The sequence below is a fragment of the Carassius carassius genome, chromosome 50, assembly GCF_963082965.1.
Source record: "Carassius carassius chromosome 50, fCarCar2.1, whole genome shotgun sequence".
Classification (NCBI taxonomy): Eukaryota; Metazoa; Chordata; class Actinopteri; order Cypriniformes; family Cyprinidae; genus Carassius; species Carassius carassius.
Window position 1 is genome coordinate 7,463,042 of NC_081804.1, and position 13,609 is coordinate 7,476,650.

The 13,609-nt window shown below is 36.5% G+C and overlaps 1 protein-coding gene across 3 annotated transcripts in view; it reads left to right on the top strand.

The window, feature by feature from the left end:
- The first annotated feature begins 2,286 nt into the window (after positions 1–2,286).
- Positions 2,287–13,609, top strand: part of LOC132133424 (dnaJ homolog subfamily C member 24-like) — a 32,606-nt gene continuing 21,283 nt past the window's right edge. For all 3 annotated transcript variants that reach the window (XM_059546232.1, XM_059546230.1, XM_059546231.1), the window contains exons 1-3: positions 2,287–2,600; positions 3,039–3,150; positions 7,041–7,179. In XM_059546232.1, the coding sequence (XP_059402215.1) occupies positions 2,599–2,600; positions 3,039–3,150; positions 7,041–7,179 (253 nt within the window). In that variant the 5' untranslated portion in view covers positions 2,287–2,598. The remainder of the gene's footprint in view (positions 2,601–3,038; positions 3,151–7,040; positions 7,180–13,609) is intronic.

Genomic DNA, 13,609 nt, shown 5'->3' on the forward strand with positions numbered 1-13,609 from the left:
ATGCTATATTTTAAGAATGCATCAACGGATTGTTGCGAAACATGGTATGGGTCATCAGCACAATGTCCTGAAGGAGCGTGAGAAGTTTTGAAACAGTGCCACCTAGTGGTGATCTTCTTTTTTAAAATGCTAATATGAAATTAAATTAAAATGCTTTGACTAATAAATGTCTATAACTCTGAAGTGAATTGAGATATTTTTACCAAAATTGACACATATATGTATGGGCTCACTCTGAGGACACATTATAAAATTTTTGGGACTGAGACTCTTGGTGGCGCTATAATAGAACAAAACATGAAATTCCCATTGACTTCAATGCAGTTTTCTGAAATAAAATGCTATACTAAACAAATGCATTGGTGTAATACTACGAAACTCAGATTGTGCCAACAACGCCATCCCCTGAAGGTACTCAAAATATTTCGAAACAGTTATAATAGTTATAATAAAAAGTTATAACAAAATTTCCAAAAAGGCTAATAACGTTTGTATAAATCTGGCTATTGAAATGCCGCTGGTCTTATTAAATTCCTTGGGTCGAGCCGAGAACATAGATACAAAGTTTTCCTTATTTGGCTGAACTTCCTGTCCGCCATCTTAATTTTCAGTCAAAACCTACTTTTTCGAACTCCTCCTAGACCACCAAAATTGAATCATATCATCTTCAGACTGAGACAACTGAAGGAAATGGATTTCGTGTCGATATACAAAACGGTTCTCATTTAGCGCTTCAACAAATATGCTGGAAGGATGCCAAAATGCATCCTGTATCTCAGCAAAGCTTTGACATTTTTGCACCAAACATTGCATGTGTCATTGTCACCTCACATTGACCATTCCACACTAATTTGGTAACAGCGCCACCTATTGGTTACACGATAAGCCAATAAATCCTATCACTAGTTGTTGTGTTTATTGTTTTCAAGCCATTTTGCCTAAAATAATCTTAAAACGGTTTTAATTACTCATTCCTGCCGTTCGTCTGAAGCTTGCTTCTGTAGTGCTTGGCCCCGTTATTGCTGCTTGCAGCTATATTTATATTTGTAATTACTAAATATGGCACTTTGTTAAATCACACGTATTTCTGTCAGGGCGTTAAATCGCGAGGCAAACACTCACACGAGATGGAAGCAGCATGGACTTGGAAGGACGACACTTGTGACAGCTGCCTAAAAGCTGAGAAAATCTCTTCATATTAGCTTAGTAACCCTGACAGTTTTCATATATGATATATAAGTATATTACACTTTTTATCGCTTCGTATGCTGTTACGGTAGTAACTTATATTTGACGTACAGTACATATTGTCCGCTGACTGCTAAAAACAGTTATAATAAAAACACATTGGCCTGTTTTCGCAGACAGGGCTTAGTATTAGGCCATAGTTCAATTAGAACATTTAAGTAATTTTTTAAAACATACAGTCAAAACATGGTCACTTACACATTTACACAGTTTTTGACTCTGGCAATACCATGACTGAGGTGTGTGTGTGTGTGTGTGTGCACATTGGATGGGTTAAATGCAGAGCACGAATTCTGAGTATGGGTCACCATACTTGGCTGTATGTCAGACTCAGGTCACTTTCACTTAAGATCTATCTATACAAGTTTATTTCAGTTGAAACAGCTCAGACTTACATTTTAGTCTGGGACTAGGCTTAAATTGGGGGTACAATGGTGTTTCGTGTATTCAGAGTTGTTCACAGTGTTAAAGAGATGGATTCTCATGCTAAACATGGCCAAAGTTTTTAAAAATAATTTAGAAGAATGACTGAGAATTTCTGTGCCGAAAATCTTACTCCCGAGGAGCAGCGAACAGAGTGAGCGAAGCTGATAGCACATTGAAGTCCAGAAGGGGGCTCAGGGAATGTAATTGCACAGGTATATTTGTTCTTTGTTTGTTCTTCAGTAATAATTGTGTGTAATAATTGTATGCACTTTATTTCATTTGCTTTTAAAACCAGAAAAAAGGGAGAGATTATTATATATATATTTTTAAAAGGCTGTAAAGAATTCATTCTACAGTGCCTAATAACTAATAATTTTGTGGACTTCAATACATTAATGAAAAAAATATTGCCTAAATAATTGATCATTCATCCACCTCAGAAATAATGACATAGACCTACTGCACTCCTCTACACAAAAGTTTTTTTTTTTTTTTTAAGTAAAAAGTATCGTATTGGTATTGGTATCGGTATCGGTATTGTTATCCACTACTTATATGAGCATTTCTGTTGGAAAAGCGCGCCTGCGCACACATTGACCAGAGTAGAGCAATACCGCGCACATCAACCTAATTCAAAATCGTCGGCAGTGCTGCATAGGATTTTTTTGAGAATGCCTCCAAATAAGTGCAATTTTGGATGTGAGGGAAAGTTTACCGTGTTCAGCTTCCCCAAGAACCTAGCGTTACACGAACAGTGGATACAGTTTGTTTTTCCGTGGCAGCAACGGAGTGTATCAAGTGCGTTTGTGTGTTCTGGTCATTTGAGTGACGAATGTTTTATAAACAAGGCCCAAGTCGATGCTGGATTTGCACATCGTTTGCTATTAAAACATGGAGTGCTCCCTGTGATAAAAGACCCCATTCATGTAAGTCTGTATTTTGTTGGAAATCAGCACATAAGTGAATATATGTTAATGGCAACAACACAAAACATCAGTATTATAGCTCCGCCCACAGCACTCCTCCAGGAGCTCAGCTTTTTCAGGAAAGAATCGGAAAGCTGTATTTTTCTTTTATAAATATAATAAAAACTAAACACTTTTTGGATATATGAAGGATTCAGTACTACTCTAAAGGTACTCAAGATTAACATGAGATTAGGTGAAACTGCATGTTATGTACCCTTTAAGCCTGGTCTTTAAAACCGGGGGATTGACCGTTAACTAATTATTATTTGAAAGGCTAAACATGGGGCTGTGTATGTTGGTAAATTAATAATTAATGAATTGTCCTGTTTCCGCCTCTTGTTTTAAAAACATAATTCATGATTTTCTGTGCATTTATTTATTTATTTATTTTTTCAGGATAATGGCAGATTCCAGTGGTCCACAGAAAAACTGGTACTCAATACTAGGTGCCTGTCCAACAGATGGCATACAAGAACTGAAACAAAAGTATCAGAAGCTCATCCTCATGGTAGGTGTTCAGCAAACTGTTTTAAACCTTCATAATAAGAACCAGTATTGATAATTGAGCAGCAAATCAATATATAAGAATGATTTCTGAAGGATCATGTGACACTGAAGACAGGCGTAAAGATGCAGAAAATTCAGCTTTTGCCATCACAAGGAGAAATTACATTTTAAAATATATTTAAATATATAAAAAAAAGTTATGTAAAATTTTAAGAATATTTCACAATATTACCGTTTTAATCGATTTTTGGCCAATTAAAATGCAGGCTTGGTGAGCAGAAGAGACTTCTATCAAAAAATATATTTTTTCCCTCGTGTGATACTTTCAACCCACTTTTGACCATAATGTAAAGATTTGGTCCCATATATTACAGTCATGCAGACCATCAAACAATTTTCAAAACATCTGAAATCACAAAATTAATTGCGGTTGTTTGTATTTTGGTTTTTATTATTATTAATGCATTTAGCAGATGCTTTTATCCAAAGCGACTTTGCATTCAGGCTAACATTTTTTACCTAAAGCGTTCCCTGCGAATCGAACCCACAACCTTGCGCTGCTAACGCAATGCTCTACCACTTGAGCCACAGGAACACTAATATATTATAATATAATATATTTTAATATATTGACGCTCATAGGTTTAAAAATAGTCTAGAAAATTGGTAGGCTTTGGAGTCAAAAAGCAATTTAATGTAATTCAGTGCACGTCTACTGAGTTCATAGTGAAAAAATTCATACAGATAAAGGTTATGCAGATTATGCTTGATTCTCCCATCAAAGTTTCCTCCAAGGGCAAATTGTTCTTGCTAAATACTAGCTTTGAAAACATATGCACGATTAATCAATGGCATCAGTATTTCTCATTAATACACATTGCAGGTTGACTTATCCCAGTCAAGTTATACTAAAGCTGATTTGTTTAATCCCAAACCCATTTTAATTACAGCAATCACGTAACACCAGTTGATCAATCAGGATGTGTGCCGTGCAATTTGTAGAAGCAGTTCGAAGAGGCCAGACCAACACCTTATACAATATACAGCAGGAAATTCATTGTTAATGAAATTTGATTTTTTGTTTTTACCTATCACAGTTAAATGAATCAGTGTATCATGATAAAAATTATATCACATATATCTGTTTCTTCATAGTATAGCCAGTGAGTTCATAAAGGAGTCAGTTTACTGCTTCAGAATTAACCTCACAATTTGCATTACAAGTGTAACCTCAGGCTTAAACTAAACCATACTGTTGTAATACTGTTTGCAGTAGGTCAGTGTCCTGCGTTCATTCATTCTGAGATCAGCTTGACAGTAGGTGGCAGTAGTGTGATGGAAGTAGCCTTTGTGCCCCGTGTCCTCTCTTCCCTCTCCATTGAAGCAAAGAGCTGCTGTAGGCAGCATACCAGAGCCCAGCAGAGGATGTGGCAGTGCTCCCTTCACAGCCGCTGAGAGATGATGATGTATTGTTAGAGCTGCAAGTGCTCCAAATTGCCCAGCCCTTTATATAGTGTTCCTGCTCTCCAAGCTCCATTAGCCCCGGTAAATGAATATTTTACAATGCATGCAAAGAGACAGCAATTAAAGCGTGTAACTCCAGAGGGGCAGGAGGACGGGCTGCTCTAACAGAGCACCAGCATCTCATTGTGTTATGCATTTATGACAAGTACCTATACCACACAGACTGGAAATTGTAGAGAGACACATAGGATATGATGTGATTACCAGCTTAGTGCTTGTAACGTCAGAATGAATCTTAAAAAGTAAAATCTTATAAAATCAAATGAATTAAATAATGTTATTATAAAAAGAAACATTAATAAACCATGCCTAAAACAACCAGGGACAATTTAAATATTATTATACATTATTATTAACATTATATTTTTGTCTTTTACCGAAAATTTTTTTTTAATATTATTCTTCTTATATATATATTTTTATTTTTTTATTTTTTTATTTTTTTCAGCCCAGCATTTTTTTATTTATCCATCAGACACTAAATCAAACGCTCAGTTACAACGACCTGAAACCTAGTTCACAGGGATTGTCTATTTGACAAAAGACTACCCAGGGAGATGTTTGTAGAGCAGCAGTATGTGTTTGTCAGGGCTAAGCTGCACTTCACACCTGTGGTCCTGACTCTTCAAGCTCACCTACAAAGAGTAAAGGGAAGCAAAACCCTATCTCCAATTCCGCCACTGGGGAGAGAGAGTAATTCTCTGGCAGAATCTGGCATCCTGCTGGAGGTAACTGAGAAATTGTGCTGCCAAGCTTGCTCGACCCTTCTCAGGGTTTAGGAACAGAGCTGTTTTTCTGTTTCTGGTCTGGCTGAGAATAGATGTGGACATATTTCTTTAGCGAAGGTGGTGTTTCAGATTTTACCAAAGAATTAAAAACAGCATTTGATTTTAAAGTTTTGCACATGCTGATTTAAAGTTTTATTTTCAGCTCAGGTTTTCACTTTAGCTATTTAGCTTTGGTCATTTTCTGATCCTCAGATCTGAAGCGTCCTAAACATAAATCGATTTAATCCTCTTAGCTGGTATCTTGAGCTGTTTCTATGTATTATTATATTATTTTTTACTCTGGTAGTTTTAATTAAACTGAGATTTGCTTTTCTTGTATTTTACCAATTTGAAATCCTCCTCAGAACGTAAAAGCGGCATGTGAAAGTGAACGCACTCCCAAAAGCCTTCCACCATTTGGATGGCCGCAATGAATGATTTACGTTAATATATTTAAAGATCTTTCAGTTAAAGCACATCAGCTCCTCTTTTTCATATTCGAGGCGGCAGAGTGCTTTGTCCTCTTTCCCCCGTGCTATAATAATGCCAAGAAATGGTTAATGATTCTCTCAATCAGGAAGTTGATTTTTAGCTTTTTGTTGCATTTGCTTTTCTGTTCCTCTTCTCATCGCATTCTGAACGCACATTAACAAAATGAAAACGACAACAAAAACAAAGGGAAGGGGGGGGGGGGTGAACGGAAAACGGGCACCCTTGAATCTTAATTAGTTTTAAACATAATTGCTTGAAATGATTAGTTGAATTCAGTCTTCCTGTTACTTAAAATTACAAATATAATCGTGGTGGACAGTAATTGGCTTGCACCGGATTGTCGGTTATTGTAGCCCAGTGTCACCCCATGCGTCGTTACCCGACTGTGGCGGAGGTGCATCTTCTGGACTATAGAAAGGATCCAAGTTGTTTTCCGTTTGCCCCTTTCAACCTTGCTCTTCTCCAGTGGGCGAATGAAGAGCCCCACGGCTTGGCTGACCTTCGACCCCCACTAATCGATAGCCACAGCCTGCTCTCTGTAGATTCCTCAAGGAGATGAATAACTCTATACTGTAAGAATCCATCCAGGCTGGAAGGGACTGTCAAACTAACCCCTAAAGCTATTTTTAGGAGGGCTGAATTAGACTTCTGGGTAAAAAAAATGTTTCTTTTACTGAAGCTATGATGTTACGGTATGAACTGTCATATTTTAGGATGCGAAGTGGAGATCGCATTAGTGTTTTTGGCTGGAGGACAGAGGCCTTTGCCCTTCTAATAGTCCACTCTGTCAAGTCTTGTCATGTAGAAGACACATCTGTCCTAACTGATATTTTCCCTTTTTTTTTTTGCACCATCGTTTGTATTAGTATACGTGGTCTGTCTACTTTGGTAAATTGTCTAAAATCATGGGTAGTCCATTAGCGAATTGTCCATGAACTCATGAACTTTTTCATCAACTGTAGTTTTATTTACATTCTTTAGTCTGCCTTTTGTATCTCCTATCATATTGTCAGTTTCAGCTGTGATTTAATTAAACATACTTTTCAAAATATAATATATTTCAGTAAAGCATGACTGCCATCAATCTCATCACTTAATTTTGATTCAGTTTCACCCGGACAAGCAGAGGCCGGACATATCAGAAGGTGAAGCTGAGCAGCACATTCAGCGATTCATTGATGTCGGCCAGGCTTGGAAGATCTTGAGTAATGAGGAGAGCCGGAAGAAGTACAACCTCCAGCTACGGGGTACGTTCCCACCTGTCTATCCTCTCATGGGTTCTCAAGTATTGAAACCATACTAGACTGAAAGGATTTGGAGGATTTAGTGGTTTAGATGAGGTGGGCTTTGGTTGATAGTTATTAGCCTAGCCCAGAATACACTAACAATTTTGTTTAAACCACTGTTGAAACTAGACTAGGATTATATTTGGGTGTAATGGCTTTATTGTTTTAAATTTTGTAAATGCTCAGCAAAACATTATTGGACAATTTGGACAAGTCTAGTTTATGTTCATCACTGTTGGATTTGTTTTATAAAAAAATCATAAACTAGATTTGTCACTAGCCCTTTGGGGCAGATGGCTAAAATTGTCGGAAATATTTAAAATACCATAGGAAGTAATAAATACCGAGCTGTTGTCTTTGGTCTGGACAGATGCTTCCTTACAGAAGAGGAGGAGGGAAATAAAGAGAGAGAGATAGAGAGAATGTAGGTCAGGTCTGTCACACATGGCCAGTTCTTACTTGAAGTGATAGTCTGCTTCTCTCCTCTTTCGCCTAAGGAAAAGCTCCCCCTAGCTCTCCATTAGGACCTCCAATAAGTGTACATCCAGGGTCCTGTGTGCCATTAACTGGGGATCTGTGGCATCGCTTTTGGGGGGGAACACTTTGCGTAGCTACTCGCTAACATAGATCAGCCACAGAACTGTCATTTAGAGAGCGTCCACAGAAAAGCCAGGCCTCGACTGGGCTGCACATGCAGGAGTGATGGAGTTGACATATTATATTAGATGCTCTGACTTTATGTCCAACGTCAGACATGCTTCATATGCATGTGTTAGATAAAGGTTCGCCTTTTATTGTAGAAATATTTATAAAAACTATTTATTTTTTAGATATTATGATAACTATATTATATGTTGAATGTATGTTAAACTTTGTGTGTATTATAAATTTAGGCTTGCAATTAATGTTAAGTAGGGGTCTCAAATTATACCAGTCCTCAAGAAAACTAGCTTGCTTGCTCATATCCGTCCAAAAAGTTTGTTAAATGCATTCTCTGATGCCGTTGCTTTGTCATTTGTTCATTTCTTTATTATTTCCTATATAGTGTATGGAAAAGTACAATTTTAGTAAAAAGCAATTTTAGTACATTTTGTGGTATATTTTAATAAGATATAATAAAATAATTTAAAATCAAATCAATATTTAACTTTATTTTTTATTTTGTACATTTAAAAAGTAGGGAATGCATGACAAATAGCCATACCATTTTGGATATTTTCTGATATTACTTTTATTATTTAATTTATTTTGTTATCGGCCCATATTGGACTAATTGACTAATATTGGATATTTAATTTAATGCTCTTTTCCTCTATTTTTACATTAAAATTACCGTTGTCATTTTCTAATGCTCATTTAAAGAAAAAAAAAGTATCAAACATTTTTTGAACAGTATGCAGTAGTATACAGTAATGTTGTGATGCCTAAAATTACTATTGTATTTTATTTTTCTATTTTATTTTTATAGTATAGAATTTTAACAGTGACCGTTAATTGCAATGTGATAACTTATAACATGCTGATAATTATCAATACATATAAATATTGGTGCCTCCTTGGAAGAAAAAAGGTCTGCACAGATCATTTAACATAAACTCTACTGTTGATATTTTAGTTTAAGGGGATATTACAAATAGTCTCTGCTCTCTGCTCAAGTCTATGTGGTCAGCTTTAATTAAGTTTGGATTGATTCTTGCCAGCTCAAAGGATATACTTACTCCCATCTAACTTAAGTAGCCTGTGCTGCAGTCATTCACTAGACATCGAATGTGTGTCAATATTGACCAGACATGGTTTGATGTGGCTTCTATTTAAAGGGCCACATCTGATTGGGTCAGTCTTTCGCAGTTACAAAATATATATATAGTATTTATAAATATTCATGCACCTTCTTTACAGGAATGTGCTCAGTCAAGAATATTCATCAGCACAGTCTTATTCATGAGATATGAGAAGATAGCATTTTACTTGTGTTTACTGTCATAGGAGAAGTCTTCATGCCTCTAATCAGTTTAATCATCTCTGATTTAATGACTAAGCAGAAATGCATCAAGGGATAGCCATGCATTCGTTACTGGAGGATATTCTTGGGTACTCTCTATAGTGTGAGGTAATTAATTGAGTTGATTGGTTGCGTAACAGAAATCTTGCCTTCAGTTACCCATAATTACCATTTGATTTTTGCTTCATTTTACATCCAAAAGAGATTAATATTTTTTAGGTGAATAGAGACACATCAGACTACTTATTTCAAGGACAAAGCTCATTTCTTTTTCTCAGCAAGTTCTTTTTTTTAAATGTATCTTTAGGGAATGAATGATAAAAATTAGTCGCAGGAACCTAATTGGCACCTACTTACTACATTCCTTTAAACTAATTAAAAGAAAGCGTTATAAAATTCTGCACTCACACCTGTTAATTGCCAATATCTCAGACAGGTTGCCAGAAAGGAACAAGAACCATTACATGGAGGTGTTGTGTCTCTAATTCCTTGATTCATTATGAAGCAACGTGATCTAATTTCATTCTCGCCCCTTTTGACAACTAATTGTCATATTGCACTTTTTCACAGACAGTTTTAGTTTTCAATTCACTTATTAGCAGCCTTTAAAACGGACTCTTTTGAGATGCCCAGCATTTCCTGCTTGAATATTCAAAATAAATATTTTAAGACAACTCAGTTTTGTGTATTCATAGCAGCAGTAGGACACAAGAAGGCTTTGCGAGGTCATGCTAAATGACTTCAGGTGACTTTGCAGCTTCCCTCTTCCTAAATCTCTTATACAGTAAGTGGAACAGCGACCCACCAATCCTCCGTGATTATTGCTTAAATATTTCAACATGCAAGGATTGCTCTGGAAACTTTTTACAGATGCTTTGAATCTTCCAGACACTCTTTCTTTTCTGTGAGAGCACAAAGGATCAAATAATTTAATGTGGATGAATATATTAATATAATAAGTTTTATGGAGTTTTTGTCTATTTTATTTTATTTATTTTTTTCCTCAGGAAGCCATTTCATTAGCCGAACAATCGTAATTGTGTTAAATAACAGTATAGTCCAGTGAACACACTGTACAATTTTGAGAAAAAAACATTCACAGTCATATTTTCATTCCTGTCAAAAATTTAATATGCTGCTATTTCTAGGGTCAGTATATTTTATATTAGTGGTGTATTAGCTGTAATGTATTGCATTCCTGTATGCTATGCTGAAATGCAGTGCTGAAATGACTTCTTAAGTGGTCTTTGAGGAAATACTGGTTTGTTTATGATAGAAAAATGGAATATTGCCTAAAATTATTGCTTCGTTGATTGTCAGTTTGACTTCATATTGCATTTCTTTCTGCAGCACTTGAACTGAAACAGAGCTGGCCAGTGGACACTTGTATAGCCCTCAACGAAATGAACTGGGATTATGGTTAATGCTCTGTCCTCAAGCAGTTTACTGTGTAATTAAGCACGCAACATTTTCACATGTACATTTACAGCAAGTGCATCACCAAATAACCAGAACTGGTTTCAAGAATTGGGTCTCAAAAAGCCCTTTGGTTATTTCCTCTGAGGTAGATGACATGCTCTTTTACTTTTTTTTTACTTTATCAGGCGCTTACCAAAAAAAAAAAAAAAAACATTCTGTTTGTTCCTTAGCCCCTCCTTTCTCCCCTGTGTTTGAGAGGATCATGCAGCTCAGTAACCTCTAAGCTTTTGTAAACTTTGCTTGCATGTAAATAAATGAATTTTTTTCCTCCAAACCGCCTCCACACATCACTGGTCGAAAAAGTTCCTCCAGTTATCAATGGGGGGGTCTACAAGGTTGCGGCATTGGAATAGGGTCAAGGCTTTATTTAGTTTGCTAAAATATGTCGTCCCACAGTAGAAACAGCTTGATCAGGGCAAAACCACGCTTTTCATCAATGTCCTGAGGCCTGAACCTAGGCTAGACCTGCCAGTAGACCAGCAATGGACCGAACTGTAATCGACTGTGACATCAATTACAGATAATCTCATCACTTTTGGAGAGTGGGCTTGTCAAAGCTCTAATTAAGTCCTCAGTTCCCCCTATATGTGCAGACAGGATAAACAACACATTATAATGCAATGATAGACATCATCATTCTATTTTTGAGGGGAGCTAACTTTTAACCTAGAGTACACTTGTGGGTCTGGCCAGACAGTAAGGCTGCAGTGTTCGTTTGAATGAGTGTCCCTTAACGTCTGTGTATGTGACTGTACATGGTAAGGACCGAATTGTAATAATTCATAATAATTTACATGGTAATTGTTTTTTATTGAATGTTTTTTGTCAATTCAGTAAACTTTTTATTTTTATTTATGTTGGTCAACTGAATTATTTTTGTGTTTAATAGTTTCAGAAAATAAATCAGATTTGTGTGTTTGTGTGTATATAGCTTTGGGTTGAGAAATGAGAAAACTGTTTTTTTTTTATTTTAAAAATAATCTTTGCAATGTATATTCTATTGGCTAATGCAATAATGTTTTAATTTCGACCACATTTTTAAAGAATATTTCAATATTATTTAAAATTAATTGCAGATATCTGTCTTAGGATAGTGGGTGCAATAGGAGTACATTAATGTGACTTTGTGGGGGAAATTACATCATAACAATCCATTTAAGTGAAACCTTCATTCTCCCTTTTTCGGGGACTGTTCTCACGTTATTGTCCCCATTGACTGTGTGAACCTGGTAACCTGAAACCTTTGTCAAAGTAAGCAAGTCTTTCACTGATCCTGGTTCTTGTCCTGGTTCTTGGTAGTTTTGAAAATAGTTTTCTTTAATGCAGAGCCTTCACTCAAATATGCAGGAAGCGAGGAGCACTTTTTTTTATTATTATTAACTTTAATCACCTTTTTTGCCCTCTTGGTTTCTCATTTAATGCAGACATAATCTCAGTTGAACAGAAGATTTTTTTTTTCAGTTTGAATCTAATGGCTTCCCTGTTTTGGACAAGGATGTGTATATGCCTATGTCAGATCAAAATTGTCCAGCAAAATTGTCAAGAGTTACCTTTTGGGAAACTTTGAGCCAGAAGGCAGAGAACATAAAAAATGAAAATATCTCCATCTCTTAGCCTTTTAAATATTCAGAATTCAATTTAATTTAAACTGGTTAATAATAGTATTATTGTAGATATGCATTTATTCTACTGTTTTACAGTATTTGTACATGTTCCTTTTGATATGATAAGTTAATATGGATATTTACAGTTTACATATTTACATGGATACAAGGGATGCAGTTCTTTTAAGCCAAAACCTCTCAAAATACTTATGTAACATCATACTGTAGGTTTATTAGAAAGTTTTATTCCGGTTTGACAGGATTGTTTTTTTGTTTTGTTTTTTATTTGTTTTTTTTTTGCTGTAATGTGCAGACCTGAGCTATTTTCTTGAAATATGAATGTTTGAATCATGACTGTTTTCTTTTAAAGGCTATTTACACATTTGTTGTGAAAGCAGTTGCCAAGGGGAGTCACAATGCCACAGTGTCCCAAATGTGCTCATAGACTGAGCAAGTGACAGCACTGGTGCACCCTTGAAGCCATTGGGCCCTCAGGTGACCCCACCTCACCGCCACAAGCCCGGACATGTCAGGACCTGGTTTTAAAAATAACTCCTGCTTGTTAATCAAGCAAACCTGTCCCCAACCACTACACCAAAAACACACACTGTCCTCCCTTGCCAATAATTATGTCATCCTGCTCATCACACACATTCATTTGCCTGTTTTTTAATGTTAGCATGTCATACAAGTTGGCAGACTGATGATTTTTGTTTAGCCAGAAAGACTTTAAAAAGGTGCAGCAGTAATGTATCAAAGGAGGCGGACTTGTTAATAAGCTTCAAACTCAACAAGGAACTGCTTGGCCATGCGCAGCTTGCTTGGAGATGCAACTTCATTGTTTGGCAATCTCTTAATTGCTTATTGGCCTTATAGCTCCATTGCGGGGAAACCCACTTATTTGGAGTGAGAGGCAGTGGGTGGTAATTGCAGACACTGCAGCCATAGATGTGTCATTTTGAGGTGTCCACCTCACCTGAGCTGCGCGTTTTCCCCCTGCTCTTCTCTTTGAGGAAGTGATCATCGATCTACAACTTCCAGGTCTAAAAAAAGCATAAATTGTTATCAATTCCAAGTAAAATGGGAATGCATGCATATTTTAGACCGTGCTTGGAATAATGAGCACTTTATTCCCAACGCCCGTTGCTCCTGGTGATGGAATTAGCTTGAAGCAAGCAGAGCGGAAATCACTCTCGGCTTTATGAATGACATCCAAGAGGTGGGAACGGATTAGTCTTCTCCCTCTCTCCCTCGATCTATGTGTCTGTCTCTCTCTCACTGCCTCTCTTCTCACTAAAGCACCAGG